The sequence below is a fragment of the Melospiza georgiana genome, chromosome 1 (assembly GCF_028018845.1).
Source record: "Melospiza georgiana isolate bMelGeo1 chromosome 1, bMelGeo1.pri, whole genome shotgun sequence".
NCBI lineage: Eukaryota > Metazoa > Chordata > Aves > Passeriformes > Passerellidae > Melospiza > Melospiza georgiana.
Window position 1 is genome coordinate 153,137,795 of NC_080430.1, and position 16,272 is coordinate 153,154,066.

Sequence of the window (16,272 nt, forward strand, 5' to 3'; positions counted from 1 at the left end):
AGCGTCTCCGCCCCGCGGGCCGGGCCCGGCCCCCGCGCCGCCTCCCCGGCCACGCCTTGTTTCGTTTCCCCGCTAGGGAGAACCGGGGCCGGGAAAGGGGCGCTGGGAAGTGCCTGTCGGCATGGCAGCGGCTGGCCGAGGGAGAACAGAGCCAGCTTTCCCCTAGCCGTGCCCCAAGAGGCTTTTTCCAGCCCCTTTTCGGGTCCCCTGTGTTTCCCTGAAGGAGGAGACGGGAGTAGGGGGCTGCGTCTATGCTTGACCCCACTCATCCAAGTCAAATCCTTCCAACTCAGTTTATTCTGGAATTCCGTGATTCTCTGACTCCCTCTACCCACAGAACCTGCTGATTTCCTGCCTCCCTTCCCTCCTCCGTGCATCTCCTCTCACAGATCCCCTGAGCAGCGCACACACATCGTCCTCCACGCATTCCAAACCACCCCGTCCTCACACATTCCCTGCATCCAGGGCTCCCTGCATGGATCTCCTGCAGGCGAGACTCCCCCGGATACAGAAGCTGTCCCTGCATTCAACACCCCCTCTTCAGATCTGACCCCTCTGCACGCACAGCCCCCGCTCACGATCCAAGCACATAAAGAACCAACTCCCCCATCTGTTACCCAGAGCCTAAATTGGATTAGACATACAGGATAGAGAAGCTTGAAGGGCCCAGCAGCTGGGGTGGCATGGGACAGCCTGGGCTGCTTGGCAGGATGAGTCTTCAGACTGTAAATAAGTCCCCTGATGTTGGAGTGTCCCGAATTCAGTAGGTCCCATGGAAATAACTAAATCCTCTAGGAAATGAGCTGCAGGAGGGGCAGTGGGGGAGGGCCCCTGTGAAACTGGCTCTAAGGAAAGCCTGGCAATGGAGGATGAGGCTGGTGAGCCAGCAGGAAACAAGCAGGCTTGACAAACTCTGTGCCACAGATGGGTTTAATTCTGCAGAGTCAGCATTTCTCAGCGAATGCATCTGTCAGGAGAAATTCCGGCTCCTGTCTTGTCGGAGGCATTCAGAGCACTCTGCTTGGGAAGCAAACCCATGCCTGCAAACCCCTGCTTCCCTTTTCTTTCCCGTGGCTCAGTTTTATTTGTCACTGCCAGATATTCTAGCAGGAACTGACTTCCGAGCAGTTTCTGTGGTCTCATGTCTTCCTCTGGAACAGGCTGCTGGGACAAACCAATTACTAAAAAAATGGGAAGTTTCAGCTTTGTGGTAACTTGAAAAAACATAATTCAGACACATTTACAAAACCTCTCTTTTATACAGGCTGAGGAAGTAGATTTTGGTTGGATATTGGGAAGGAATTCTTCCCTGGGAGGGTGGTGAGGCCGTAGCACAGGTTTCCCAGAAAAGCTGTGGCTGTCCCATCCCTGGAAGTGTCCAAGGCCAGGTTGGATGGTGCTTGGAGCAACCTGGAATAGTGGAGGGTGTTCCTGTCCATGGCAGGAGGCTGGAACTGGGTGATCTTTAAGATCTTTTCCAACCCAGATTTAGGATTTTTATGTTACACTCTCCTCATCCCCAAGATCTACAGTTTCCAGGATTTCTCCAACACTTAAATTTAACATTATCATCCCCTTTTTTTTTTTTTTTTTTTTTTCCTGGTGAGGGTCAGTCTGCTGATAAGAAGGAACAGGGAAGGACCTAAGGGTCACAGAGGTCACAACCCAGCACCGGATCTGGACTCATCCCGATACTGCTGGAATGGCTGGGCGGGGACAGCACTAATGACAGGATGCTTGCAAAAGGAAGAGGTGACCAGAGCCACCAAGGACCAGTTTTCTGTGGTGGGGATTACACCAGGCGAGGAAGGAAGCCCTTCTGAGAACCTCATGATCCTTTTGGGTCCCTTCCAACTGAGGATATTTTATATTCTCTGGTCTAAGATCATCTCCCACCTCCCCCCAAGGTTGTTGTGTGGGACAGACTCAACTCAGCAACTCTGCTGGCAGAGATTTCTGTTCTAGCCCAGCCCACAAAACACTGCCCCGAGTGCTCCAGCCTCTTCTTGCAAGTTTGAAGGTCACTGAAGGACTTTATTTAACCATTGGCTTAATTGTGTGAGTGCAAGGCCAAAAAGTATTTCTTCACAAAAAGGAGGGTGAAGCAAGAGAGGCAGCAGGGGTAGAGTCCAGGCCCAGGAATGTGCTGGGAAAAGGTGGAGACAGGTATAAAAACACACTTGAGGGAGAAGGAAATAAGGAGGTGGCTGGATCAGAGGGCAGAGTGGTGCTGGGGTAAATACTTCATGGCTGTGGCATGCAGGGTACAGTTAAAATCAGGAAATTATGTGTCACAGGACCCTTGATGGGTGGGGGCAGCCGAGATGGTGCAGAAATTAAACCTAGACTAACTAGGCCTGCAAGGGTTTGATGTTGAACTAGACGAGTTAAAGCTTGTAATTGAGGGTCAGTAAAAGCCTGCTCAGCTTCAGGTGGGACACAGAGAGGTTCTGTCCCCACCACGCTTGTGTTTCAGGGTTTGTGTGAGACTTCCTGGGCCTGGCTGTGCACCTGAGAGGCACCAAAACCCCAGAGGAATTTGCAAATGAGACGTTTCCTCCTCTGCTAGTGGAGCAGAACTGCTCAAACAGCTTTCCTCCAATGACACACGAAGGGGACAGGGACCTTTTTTTTTTTTCCCCAGTAATTGCATCATGCTCTGGAGTTGGGAATTGTTCAGGTTTCTTCCAGAGGGGGTTGGAATTGCTCTCACCTGCTAAAACGTGGAGAGGACTGGGAGGATCCTTGCTGCTTCCTCTCATCCCCAAAATTCTCTTTGTCCAGAGCACTTTGCTGCAACAAAGTGCATTTCCAGGTGCTGGCACAGCCCTCAACACTCCATGGAATGCTAGAGCTGGAATTCCATCCCTGGAATCCCTGGAATTCCTGCTCCCACCATCCTGCTGGATGAGAGGCCCGACTCCATATCCCAGCCCAGCTCCATATCCCAGCCCTTCCTCCTCATCCCACCCTGAATATTTCCTCCTCCTGAAGTCCCTCCTGATCTCTCTGGATCAAAGTTGTCCAGGAGACCCTCAGGATCATATTTGGAGCACCCAAGGGTGCTCCAGACATAGATTTTTCCGTGGACAAACCAAGCTGCAGGTTATTCTTTGCTGTCTGTGGTGCCAAACAGGTCACTGTCCTCTATTACACCTCTGCTGCATCTTGTGGGGGAAAAATTGAGATTTCTCTCAGGTAGGCTCTGAGATTCCTGAAAATTCCTGAAGTAAAGGTGCCCAACCAGATCTTTGGGCCACACCATTTATTATATTTTTTACAGATAATGGAATAAAACTTCTCTCTGCCCCCTCCAACCACAACCTGGAGAAGAATTTGTCTGTCAGGTGGATGAACTTTCACTTCTGGCCGACATCCAAGTTTCCTTTTCCCTTCTCTCCCTGAGCCTGAGGTGAAAGTGGATTGCTGTCTGGTGAGGCTCAGCTGGTGTCGGAATTCTCACACTTCCTCCTTCCTAAGTCTGTGTGAGTCACCCTCAGCCGTGCTTGTTTTAGGCTTTTGACTGGAAAACAACCGTGACTCTTTAAGATCTTGTTTCCCGGGCAAAAAACTTTAATTTCCCTGAGCAGTCTCAGCAGGGCCCTCCTCGGACTGTGCTCATGGTTCCAGGAACCCCTTTAAGCTCAAGCTTAACCCTTTAGGCCCTGTCAGTGTCCCTGTCTCCAGCCATGTCCTCGATGACCTTGGCCGTGTGCTGGGGTTTGTCTCCATCTGTTTCTGGCCTCAGGTTGTGACTTTTAGGGTTGGAATCGCTGATCCTTTTGCTCTTCCAACCAGGATATTTCATGATTCTCTTCTCCAACACTAATCCTTAATTATATCATGTCTATCCCTGTCTCCAGGCCTAATTCCATCTCCTGGGCGAACTCTGGACTTATTTTACAGCCTTTTTTCCCAATCCTGACTTTTTTTTTTTTGTACCATCAGAGGTTCTGGACCACCCAGAAAATTTTCTGGGCACCTCCTCTCCCACAACAGGGACCTCATCTCCAGGTTTTTTGGGGTATGAAGAGGATTTTCAGTCCTTTCCCTTACTCCTTCCACCCAAAAAAATGCACTTTTCTGTGGGCAAGGAATTCACCAGGCTCCAAGGAGGCAGCACAAAAATATGCTGAAGCTGTAGGCAAGGTGATAGACTTATGGAGGTTTGTAGTGGAAATGTTAAACTTGGTGTAAAAAAACAGGAATGGGGATGTGTGGAAGAACCAGAAGAACCAGCAGAGCAAAAGGTAAAAGCAAAGGCATTTGCTGAGTGCCTGTGCTCATTCAAAAGTAGAGAAAGAACAAGCTGACCTTGGACAAGGAAACTCCAGAGGACTAAGAGCAGGGTGAGAGCCATAAAACATCCCAGATAAAGTAAACAAAAGAGCTGGAATATTCAGGAATTACATGTCAAAGGGGGAAAACTAAACAGAAAGCGAGCAAAGACAGTACTGTCTCACCAAAAGCTGTAAAAAACCCAAAATTGGGGGTTTTTTGCTCTGCCTTTCACCTTTTACCTTCACCTTGTGCTCAACTTTAAAGGCACGAAGAGAATTGTGGGGCTTTCATCTTTTTTGGCTGCTGGTGGCACAGAAATGACACAGGACAGATGATCTGGGCACACCCACACCGGTGCTTGTGACCCAATGAAATCCACAAGGAAGAATGTGAAAGGCAAAACCCACTTTCTCCAAGATTTTTTATATTATCAAATATAAAATCTCTTCTCCCCGCAGATCTCAAAGTGGGGAGTTTTATTCCTCTGGTTTGCTGTGACTGCAGGAGGGAGTTTCTCATTCCCAGGAGCAGCGTCTGCTCGTTATCTAATTGCTGATTAACATCAAATTCTGCATCCTGGAGCTGCAGGCAGGTCCCAGGTGAGCTGTTGTGAGCACTGGGCACAGAGCCAGGGCTTGTTCCTGCCTCTCCTGGACCAAGGAAAATTGTACCCCTGGCACCCCCAATTCTTTGTGTGGAATTTAAGGTTTTGCCTGAGTAAGGAATCGGCTGGAAAATGGGGAAATCATCACTCCTGTGCAGAGCTCTCTCCAACCTTCTGCCTCAGCACTTATTTAGTGTTGACTGAAATCCTGGGACCCCTGGAGCCGGGCATCCTTTGGAGTGAGAAATTCCTACATGGAATTGCTTTCCACATCACTGGAAGAGCTTTGGGTCACTTTTGCTGTTCAGCCTTTGTCCTGGAGCAACCTGATCTCATGGAAGAGATCCCTGCTCATGGCCAGAGTGGTTGGAACGAGATCTTTTGGTCCCTTCCCACCCAAACGAGATCTTTTGGTTCCTTCCCACCCAAACAAGATCTTTTAGGTCCCTTCTCACCCAAAACATCCCATGGTTCTGTGACAAAGCCAAACCCAGCCCTGAGCACCCCAGTTCTGCTCTGGTGGAGGGAACCAGCTCCACATGGGAATGACAGAAAGGTGACAGAGAGAGGCAGGAATGGGAATGACCAGGAATGAGTTCATTCTCCAGCCCCAGTGGAGACGCTGAGACCAGAGTTTTTCCATGCTTTGATGAATCCTGATTGTGGTACTAAAGCTGCTGCTTCTGGAGGCAGTTTTCCAGCTCTTCACCCTACTTTGGATGCCAGGAATTCCCTCTGATCCTACCTAAAATCCTCTTTCCTACTGCATCAACCCCAGCACAAAAAGTGGGAAGAAAAAGCCTTCCATTTGGAGGATCTGGAAGGTTCTCATCCCATCACACACCACTTCACACTTCCCAGTGCAATGTGTAAGATTTTTCCATGGAGTGCAGAATTCCAGCAGGGCTTTGTTTCACATTTTTTTTCCCAAAGTTTGACACGTGTTAAACTTGTGATCCAGCACATCTTCTCTTCCTGCCAGATTGCTGCGAGGGAGATTCCCTCATCCCATACTTGTGCCACATTAACTGGAGAGCTTTTTGTGCTTGTCCTTCCTAAATTACACCCTCTTTTCTCAACCTACCACTTACATTTTACTGGAATCACCCAGAATTCTCCTGTTTGCAGATTCTCTCAGCTCATCACCCGTGAGCTCAGTGAATTTAATTGTCTAATACATCATCCAAACCAGCAATTAAAACTTTGCATCATCCCAGAGCCAAGAGGAGCCTTTTAATGGATCGTTCCAGCCTGACAGCAAATTGTTGGCTGTGGTTTGCTCGTGATTTCAGCCCGACTGGGTTTCCTTGGTTCTGCTCCTGAGCCCATCACGTCACACTGTGCCAAAAGCTTTATTAAGGCTGAGCTGTGTGACAGGTACCACTTTTACCCTTACAGATTTTGTTATCTTGTCACAGGGAGGGATATCACCCACCTGTCATAAAACCCTCGCTGATCATCCCTGCCTCCTTGATAACCCCTACACTGTAGACTGATGATTTATTTCAGAGCTTTTTTACCCACTCTTGGTTTGGCTGCTCTGTGTGTCTCTATGCCCTTTTTAATAATGGATTATTTCCACATTTTGTCATGGAAAGGCTTTGGAGGTGGCACTCAGTGCTCTGGTCTGGTTGACAAGGTGAGGATTGGTCACAGGTTGGACTCAATGATCTTGGGGGTCTTTTCCAACCTAAATGAGTCTCTGATTTGTTGTTGCTCAGTCTCTCAACACACCCAAATTTCCCTTTTGCAAAGGAACAGGAGCAGGAGAAACAGGCTGGGTTTGGTAGCTGTGATGGATTTCTTTCCCCATTTTTCCTGGACACCACTTTGGCTGACAACCCCCACTGATTTGCATATTTACACAGAAAACACTAATTTTATTCACTTTTGATGTGTTAATTAGTTCATCTCATTAATATCTGTGGCAGCAAAGTGGCTCTTGCTGTTGTGTTTGATGTGGTTGTGTCTCCACACCTTTTTTCTCTCTTGCTCCACACGTGGACGCACAAACACAACTCCTGACTCTGCAAGTGCAGCTCAAAGCTCTGGCATTGGCAAAACAAATCCTACACTGAGGCTCCAAGAATCACCTGGAATTCTTTTCCCAGACTGCTCAGCCTGGAGAGCAGCAGCACCCAAACCTCACACTGGAAAGAGAAATGGGACTGATTTAATCCACAGGGGAAAAAAGGAGATTTTAGCTTTGCCTAAAGCTGAGCCACCTTGATCTTTTACCTGCACCTTCCTCCAGTCCAGGGAAAGAAAAAGGTGTAGAAAAGGAGCTGTGACCTCATAATCAGCCCATTCCTCACCTCCAATCAAGAAGGAGAATTTTAAATTGTCCCTCTTCCTTCTTTATTTGAAAGAGTTCCAGCAATCTTCCACTGGGAGGATCAGTGGTGACAAAGTCCATCCAGAATTCCCACCTCCAGATTTACTTTTCTGTGACCTTCAGCTCCCACAACCAAGAGCTTTCAGTCCAGGAGCTAGGTGGGTGGACAAGACAAGGAGTAAATCTTGTTAAACACAATCCCTTCACCTCCAGAGAATCAGTCGGGATAATCCCGGCTACTTCAGCTGCTTTGGCATCCAGAAATTTCAGGAAGAGAAAGGGTTCCTCTGAATTTGTAGACAGTTCTCGGAAACCACTCTCACTTGACCTTTTGGACTGCTGTGGTGAAAACTGGGGGGAAAGCTGGGAGTAAGGGTCTGTAAAAGATCAGGATAAAGTTCATTCTCCATCCTGAGCTGTGTCCATCCTGGCTCCCCACACCCTCACTGGACTTCTCTCAACCCTCCACTTGTTCCTTCCCCTCCAGATGGTCTCTCCACCAAGATTTTGCTTTCTTGTGTCCAGCAAAACTGGTTTAGATACAAATTGCTCCTTCTACTTCCTCGTTCTCCTGCCAATATGACAGGTGGTAAAACAATAACAGCTTTGGCCTGGATCTCAACTTTATTGGAGTTTTTTAAAAGCACCTGAGGTCCTGCAGGGGAAAACTGTGCAGGGCAGGGAGGACTTGCTCCTGGAGGAATTGCTCCTGGGTTTGGGATGCAGCACAGCCACCGCAGCCCTACCAGCGCCTGCCCCGAGCAGCTGGACTTCTCTTCCTTCTTTTTGGTTTAAAAACTTGTTCTTCTCCTTCTTCATGTAATTTTACCTTCCCTTTTGAGGTTGTGTTTGGTGAGAGAAAATTACCAGCAGGTTCTGCTGTTGTTTTGGTCTTTTGGCATCTGTCATCTCCAGGCACAGCTCAGTGGGGTGTGAGTGTCCTCTCATCCCTGCCCACCACTGTGGTGTCACCTCCTTAATTTCCTCCATTTCCCCTGATTAAACAAAATAGTTAAAACCAGTCACCAGATCCAGAGCTCACAGCACAAAACTTGTTGTGAAGTTGATGTGAAATCTTTTGTCCTCCTGGAAAACTGAAATCCAGGCACTCTGAAATGCCTCAAAAACCCACATGTGCAACCGAAACCCAGCAGAGTTCCAGGGCAATGCTTCAGAGAAAGCAAAGATCTCACTCAACCATCAAACACAACAAAAAAAAAACCCAACACCCTTCAATTGTTTGGACCAGCTCTGGTTTCTCCCAGGACACAGCTGAGCTAGGGATGCTGCCAGCTTTTCCTTTTCTCTTTTCCCTTTTTTTATTTTTTTCTGTGTGTTTTCCAGGAATGGGAGCTTGCAGCTGGGGCTGTGACCCAAGAAGCTCTGAGCTGTTTGTGTGAGTCCCTGGCTGACTGCCCTTCTTCTTCTTCTCACTGTGACACCCCCAGGCTTCCCACAGAGCTTTTCTGTGTCCCCTCAGCTGCAGCTCCTGCGGGGAGAGGAGGGAGCAGAGAGCGTGGAGGGCAGAACCAAACAAAGCTCAACACAATCGATGGTTTCTCTGCCAGGAACGTGGCTCTGTAGAAAGCCTCTCACAAGCTCTGAATGACAGGGGTTGGTGACAGCTGTGTGAGGTTGTTTTGGCCCTGGGGAGAAAGAGGGGAATGGATCTGGGGATGTCTTTTCCAGCTGGATGAGGTCCATGAGGAGGCAGTGTGAGAGCAACTCCCAGCTCAGCGGGCTGCCCCCATTCCTTCCCTTCTCCCTCCCACCGTCCCACTGCCTTTCCTTTGTCAGCCACATATTTCCCCCTCTGCCTTTCCCCCTTTTCTCTGCTGAGAGAAGCTAATTTCAAAATGGGAATGGGAGGAAAGACCCTGAGGAGGCAGAAATTTCTCCCCACTGAGGCCGGAGAAAAGTCCACGACACTGCCACAAATCAGCTTTACTTCCACCTGCTCGTTTATAAACAGATGTTTGATAACCCAGACTCACTGTGAACAAATTCACTGATCATCCTCTGTGCTGACACAACTGTGGAGCCATTGCAGGGTGGGATGTTATTCCTCACAGAGCTTTGAAAGTGAGAGACAAGACTATGCCTTCAAGGATCTCCTCGGAGCAATAATGATTTGAGGCTTGAACATGTCAAAAAGGCCATTTTCTATATGTTTTCTTAGGTGAGTTGGATGTCTGGGGACACTGTGGATTCAGGCAGGCTCAGGAAATCAATGGGAGTTCAGCACCTGACTTATCCAGGCTCTCTCAAAAATCCCAGGGGGAAGCTCAACCGCAAAACACGAATCTTTGAGAGTGGAAAATTATCCCAGAACAACACTTTTATTTCAGCCATCACGGGGAGCTCTTCCAAACCCATCACAATCCATATGTAAAGATGTAAGTGACGCTGGCCAGGACACCCAGGGACATCATTCCGTGGCTGCTTTGCCTGCTGCTGACTCCATTCACGTTGCACAGGGGTTTCTCACAGCAGGAAACATTCTGGGAGCTTTGGATTTGTTGCTGGCCTGTTTCTGGACACGTTGGAGAACACATCTTGGAGATGACGTATTTAGGCTTGTTGGGCTCTAGTGCAGGAAAAAAAAAGTGGGGGAAAGAAGAGAAAAAGGAGGATGAAAAATAATTATTTAAATGTTTTTGTGGCTAAATCTGTTTCAGTGAATAAAGGAAGGCCAGGCATTAATCCTCAAGGCAAATTTCATGGAATAATCATAGAATTATGGAATTGCTTGGATTACAAGGGACCTTAAAAACTATCCATGGGCAGACGTGAGAAGTGATTTGTGATGAATTGTATACTTGTATACTTCACTATGTACAACAAATGATAAGTAAGCCATCAAAAAAGTTTTCACAAAATTTCACAAAAAATGAGGGAGAGATGTGAGAAATGGACTTGTAATGAATTCTCACAACCTGACTGAAAGCTCACACAGTCTTGTGCATCTGTATGCAAACACTGAGATAAAGTGTGCTGAGTTAGGAAGGCCATGGAACAGAGATGACATTGTTGAGAGAGAGACTGAGCTAGAAACAAGTTTCAACAAGTTTCAAACTATGGCCTTGCAAAAAACTCGGGTATTTTAGAGAATTAGAACTGTGAAAGATGCATTGTAGCAGGACCATGTGGGGTAAAAATATTGGTGATTGGTTTTGAAAGTATTAGCAGCACTGTGTGGCAAAAGCTAATAGGCTTAAAAACATTTATAAAGTATTGTAACCAGGAAATGGGTTGACTTTTGATAGAATGGTGCTGAGTTTTACATCTCTTATGTCTCACCCTTCTATGAGACTGATAATGGAATAAAATCTTTTAAAACGCCTCTTGGTTGCCCAGTTTCTATAAAACCCAGGAGTAATCGAACAGGCAGGGACACCTTCCACCAGACCAGGTAGAGAGAGAGACTGAACTAGAAAAAAGTTTCAAACTATGGCCTTGCAAAAAGCCCACGTATTTTAGAGAATTAGAACTGTGAACGATGCACTGTAGCAGGACCATGTGGGGTAAAAATATCGGTGATTGGTGTTAGAAGTATTAGCTGCACTGTGTGGCAAAAGCTAATAGGCAAAAAAACATTTATAAAATATTGTAACCAGGAAATGGGTTGGCTTTTGATAGAACGGTGCTGAGTTTTACATATCTTATATCTCACCCTTCATTGAGACTGATAATGGAATAAAATCTTTTAAAATGCCTCTGAGTGGCCCAGTTTCTAAAAAAGCTAGGAAAAATCCAGCAGGCAGGGACACCTCCCACCAGACCAGGTAGCTCAGAGGCCCATCCAGCCTGGCCTTGGACATTTCCAGGGATGGGGCAGCCACAGTGCCATAGAATCCTGGAACTGTTAAGGTTGGAAAAGGCCTTTAAGATCATCAAGTCCAACCAGGACTTCTCTGGGCTACGTGGTTTTAGGTTTTGTCAGTCCTAACGTGGAGTTAACACCGGTGGCTCTCAACTCCAGCTGCCTGAAGTGATGCTCAGGCTGGGTCATTCCCACCAGGATGGTTTTTCCTTCAACATAAATACAATGTTCTGCATGACCTGAGATTTGGGATAAGAGCACATGGAGGTCTTTGAGGGCACAGAGCCACCAGGCCAGGCCTGAAGGATTGTGCTTGGCAAAGGGAGTCAGCCACAGTGAGTGTTTGGCCAAAACACTTCTCAAAACAGTTCTGGGAGTGAAACACACCCAGCTCCAGGTGTGAATCCACTCCCTGGTGCTGCTCCCTGTGTCCTCATCCTTTCCCCAGTTTCCAGAAGGAATATCAAGGGTGTCTGGACACGGCAGCGGCCACAAGGTCAGTGTCTCCTAAAAGTTGGTCACCAAGGCCTGTTGTTCTCATACTGGGATGAAATCCCATTCCTGGGACTGCTCTCCTACGAAACAAACAAGGTGTTGTTCCCAAACCTACTTGTCCCGACATCCTTCCGGATGGTCACGCAGTGTTTGTCCTCCTTGGCACACATGGAAATGGTCAAACAGTCCTTGTTGGACTCCTGTTCTTGGCAGGTGTAGCACATGAATGGATAAACTGGAGCAAAAAAAAAAAAAAAAAGCCAACAAAAAAACAGTAAAAAAGCACATTACAAGGTTTAAAGGCTACAAAAACCCCACTGCAGAGATCTCCATTTCCCTCCTTACAGCCTGAGGAATGTTTCTGTGGGAATGACCAGTGGCTTTCTTTATCTCCTGACCCGTGGCAGCAGCACTAAATCCCTCTCTGTCTCCTCTGGCTCAGGCTGAGAAGTGTTATCGATCTGTTTGCAATCCCTGGGAGCAGGAGATGTGAGCAGAATTCAAGGATTTGGGGGCTTTTATGAAGGAGATTATTGCTGAGCCATAGCAGCTCGGTCCTGAGGCCTCAGCCACGGGAATTGCCAATTACTGCTCAGGGTTTCTCCTGGGCAGGGCTTGGCAGGGAGAATTTAAAGATGCCCGTAGCGTTTTGAGGAGGTGGACAATGCCCAGTGTCCTACTTCTCTTTCATCTGGCTCAGGGACTGCTGTCACATCTCTTTTTTTGTGCTTGAACATCACTGAACCGGCCTAACCTCAGTTCTAGGAGGTCTGGTGAGAGCCCTCAGATGCTCTGTCAAACTCCTGTTTCTAGCATAAAATCGGGAATGAATGGAAAATCTAAACCAAAAGCTTGGTTTAAGTGCTGAAGGCAGATTTGGTGAGATAATTCCTACATCTGCAGCAGTGGCAGATGATTGGCAGGAAGGTTACACAGCGTTTCCTGCCGAGAATGTCTGTGTCTGCCCTCAAAACCAGAATGGGGTAGGCCAGACCTCTGGAAAGTACTAAAATAAAAAGGAAATGATGCCTTGTGAAGGCTGACCTAGAACAGAGACTGGACAGAGATAAAGAATAAAGGAGGGATTTATTAGAAGGCTTTAATGGATATGCCTTGGGCAGCACAAGAGCCCAGCCAGGGCTACACCCAAGATAAACCTAAAATGGTCACAAAATGCACGGCCAGTCACGGGGTCTCACACTTTTATAAGTTCTGGTCCATTTGTATATTGGAGTTAATTGTCCAGTTACAGCTTTAGTTTATGAAGTCCCATCCTTCTTGTTTTTCTCTCTTCAGTCCACCTTGTTTATGCTCTTGGGCCTGAAATTTGGATCATTTGTCCTTGGTCCTCAGCTACAGCAGGAATTGTTTTGTCTCCCTGCTCTGTGACGAGAGCTCACCATCCCCCAATATGAAGCTCAGAACTACACACTAAAGCAGCACAGAATCTGAAAAACATAAAATCTAAAACCTGAGGCATCATAAGAAGAACAAAATCACCCCAACATATGTGCAGAGCACTCCCCAGCCGGGCAGATGGAAAGGTTTAATAGTGGTGGTTGAGTTCAGAGCTTGTGAATCACCCAGAGCGAAGTGTGGGGTTTTGTGACTGAGTTCCTTTAAAAACAAAGCTAATTTTTGGAGGGAAACAAAGCCAAATGCTGGCTGAATTCCTGCTGAGTCTGGGGCCAGTCTGTCACTTTGGAAAGGGCAAAAGCAACTAAGGGACACATCCCTGTGGGCGCACTTTTGCCCGATAAGAAGTTGGCAGTGAGAAGGTGGAAGGACAGCAGAGGTCACACCATGAAACGAGAAGTTTCTAATAGGAAGGAAGGAAAAAGTCCCCAGCTGTTGATCTTGTGCAGCTTTTTTTTGTGTCACTCTCCTCTACAAGAAGTTGAATTTTCATGTGCAGAGTAGAGGAGATTCAAGGAGGTTTTATGGAGTTTTTGGCACAACTTTGAGTGATGATGTTCTCGAGCTGCTGAAAATTCCAGGGAATGGGTACAAAGCTAGGCATGAAAACACACTCAGAGGGCAATTCCTGAGGATTATTGGTGAAACCAACTGGAGCAATGGAAGGAATTCTGCCCTGTGAGGGTGGTGAGGCCCTGGCACAGGTTTCCCAGAAAAGCTGTGGCTGCCCCATCCCTGGAAATGTCCAAGGCCAGGTTGGACAGGGCTTGGAGCAACCTGGGATAGTGGAAGGTGTCCCTGCCCATGGCAGGGGTTGGGATGAGATGATCTTAAATCTCCCTTTCAACCCAAACCGTCCCTGTGATTTTAAGTGATTTTGACAGATGGATGCAACAAAAGAGTGAACAAGAAGATTGGATGCAGTTAAATCAAGATAAATAAATTACAGTAGATAAAACTTAGACACTTAAATGTAGGGTGACAAATAACTGGTTCGGTTACAATTCAGTTACAATTCAGTTACAATTCAACTTGTGACTGTGTTCACAGGGGTCCGAGGATGAGGAAAGAGACGAGGATCTGACTCCATGTTTCAGAAGGCTTGATTTATTATTTTTTGATGCATATTACATTAAAACTATACTAAAAGAATAGAAGAAAGGATTTCATCAGAAGGCGAGCTAAGAATAGAATAGAAAGGAATGACAACAAAGGCTTGTGTGTCAGACAGGGAGTCCAAGCCAGCTGACTGTGATTGGCCATTAATTAGAAACAACAACATGAGACCAATCACAGATCCACCTGTTGCATTCCACAGTAGCAGATAACCATTATTTACATTTTGTTCCTGAGGCCTCTCAGCTTCTCAGGAGAAAAAATCCTAAGGAAAGGATTTTTCATAAAAGATGTCTGTGACACAGAACCACAGTGACAACATCAGGAGTCTACAGTGTCACATTCCAGCCACGGAAACAGGCGTCACCCAAGGGGACACGGGCAGAAATGTCATGTGCAAGATACACAAAGTGGCCTTTCCACCCTGGCAAAGCCTCAGCTGGAGCCCCGGTGCCCAAATCTCTCCGCAGCACTTCCAAAAATGCAGAGCGTTTGGAGAGGGACCAGAGGAGAGAAGGTCAGAGATCCTGGAAATGTGACCTTGTCAGAAAGGTTGGAAGGGTTTTAGTTTGCTTGCTTGTTTGAAAATGAGAATATGCTGAGGAAAGTCGCAAGAATCTTCTTCATGATGCAAGAAAAATGACGCAGCAAAGAAGAAAGTAATAAAATAATTTATGTGCCCTGTGGTGGAAATATGGGAGAACAGAACAAAAACAGATGCTAAGAGATATTAAAATTAGATTCCTAAAGGGATCACAGTCTCTGAGCAATTCCAGGCTGAGGAATCTTCCTTGTTGGAAACTCTCAGGGACATCTTAAGCAAATATCTGCCTGGTCTTGTCCAGCATTTTAGCAAGGACTTGACAATCTTAGAGGTCTTTTCCACCCTTAATGTGATTCTGCGAAGAGGATCAAGACATTTTATGATTTTTGCTGGACACAAAACTCACAAAACAGTGAGTTTATGGATTGAAAAGGCAAAAAACCCTCTTTGATCGGCTGAGAGATCAAGAGTTTTGACCAAAATTTGGTCATTAGGGTCTAGGATGAGATCCAGGGTACCTGAGAAGGATCAAATGCCAGTTTCCACATTTTCTTATGTCCCACTTTTAGGCCAGAAAGCTGAAATCTCTTATTCTGGGTCTAGGCTGGGCACAGAAATGTGCTGTGTAAAAGTCCTTAAATCCATTGGGAATCTGCTGCCAATATCAAATGTCACTGGTGAGGAATCCCACCATGAATCTGTGATCCTGGATCTCTGTGAGCTTTCCAATTCATCCTGGGTCACACTGAGAATGTTGCCTTTGAAAATTCTCCTCTTCTGCCCATGTTACTTTGCTTCAGTCAGGAATTGTGGGCACCAAATCAATTTTTTTTTTTTTTTAATAATGAATAGTCATTTTCCCACACCCAAAACTGGCCGAAGGTCCTGCTCTTCCAGGCAGGCTGGAGAACCATTCCAAAGGATGTAGGAGTAGGGGGTTGATACATCAGTGATAATTTATTAATTAGATGCCTCTTTCTCAACCAGATTCGTATCGTGGTTTCTGGGAAACCATCGTGTGTGGGGGAAATTTTGGCACTCTGGTCATCATTCCCGCGTGCCAGGAGCGATGGAGCAACGCGTGTGTCTCACTCCCAGAAGGAGGACAACACTTGGGAGCAGGATGCCTTTAACATGAAAAGTTCTTTCACCTCTGCCGCTGATTTAATCTACAAAAATTCCCAGTGTTGCATTTTCTAGGAAGACACGTGGCAAACCACTACGAGGGAGGAAGCAGCAGGACGGAAAAGTTTCTAAAATACTCAAAAACTGAAATTATTAAGGGGAAAAAAAAAAGATTTGTTATGCTTTCTATCACTTCCAGCTTGCCTTCTTCTGGAAGATCCCAAGGACCACAGTGTGGATTTAATGGTTGGAGCACCACCAGAGCTCCAGCACTGGAAAGAAGAATCAATTAATCAGATTCTTATTTAGGCATCAAATCACTGATTGAGGTGCAAAAGGACATTGGTGACACCATCACAACACTGCAAAGATGGTGACAACCCTCTAGAATTTTGCCACGTGGAAGAATGACACCACCTTCCCCCTAATCCTTGTCTTAAGTAGGAGCAGCAGGAGAGGCTCACCTTGTTCCACACAGAGCACAGCAGCCAGCAAGGTGACCAGAGGAGTCCTCATCTCCAGCAGATCCTCCC

The 16,272-nt window shown here is 46.7% G+C and overlaps 1 protein-coding gene across 1 annotated transcript; it reads right to left on the reverse strand.

Moving 5' to 3' along the window:
• Positions 1-9,583: 9,583 nt before the first annotated feature.
• LOC131091721 (lymphocyte antigen 6E-like) lies at positions 9,584-16,272 on the reverse strand. The gene is made up of 3 exons (XM_058037900.1): positions 16,204-16,272; positions 11,654-11,773; positions 9,584-9,807 (listed from the first exon to the last, which is right to left on the reverse strand). The coding sequence occupies exons 1-3, from the start codon at positions 16,253-16,255 to the stop codon at positions 9,596-9,598; spliced, it is 384 nt and encodes a 127-aa protein (XP_057893883.1). The 5' UTR covers positions 16,256-16,272; the 3' UTR covers positions 9,584-9,595.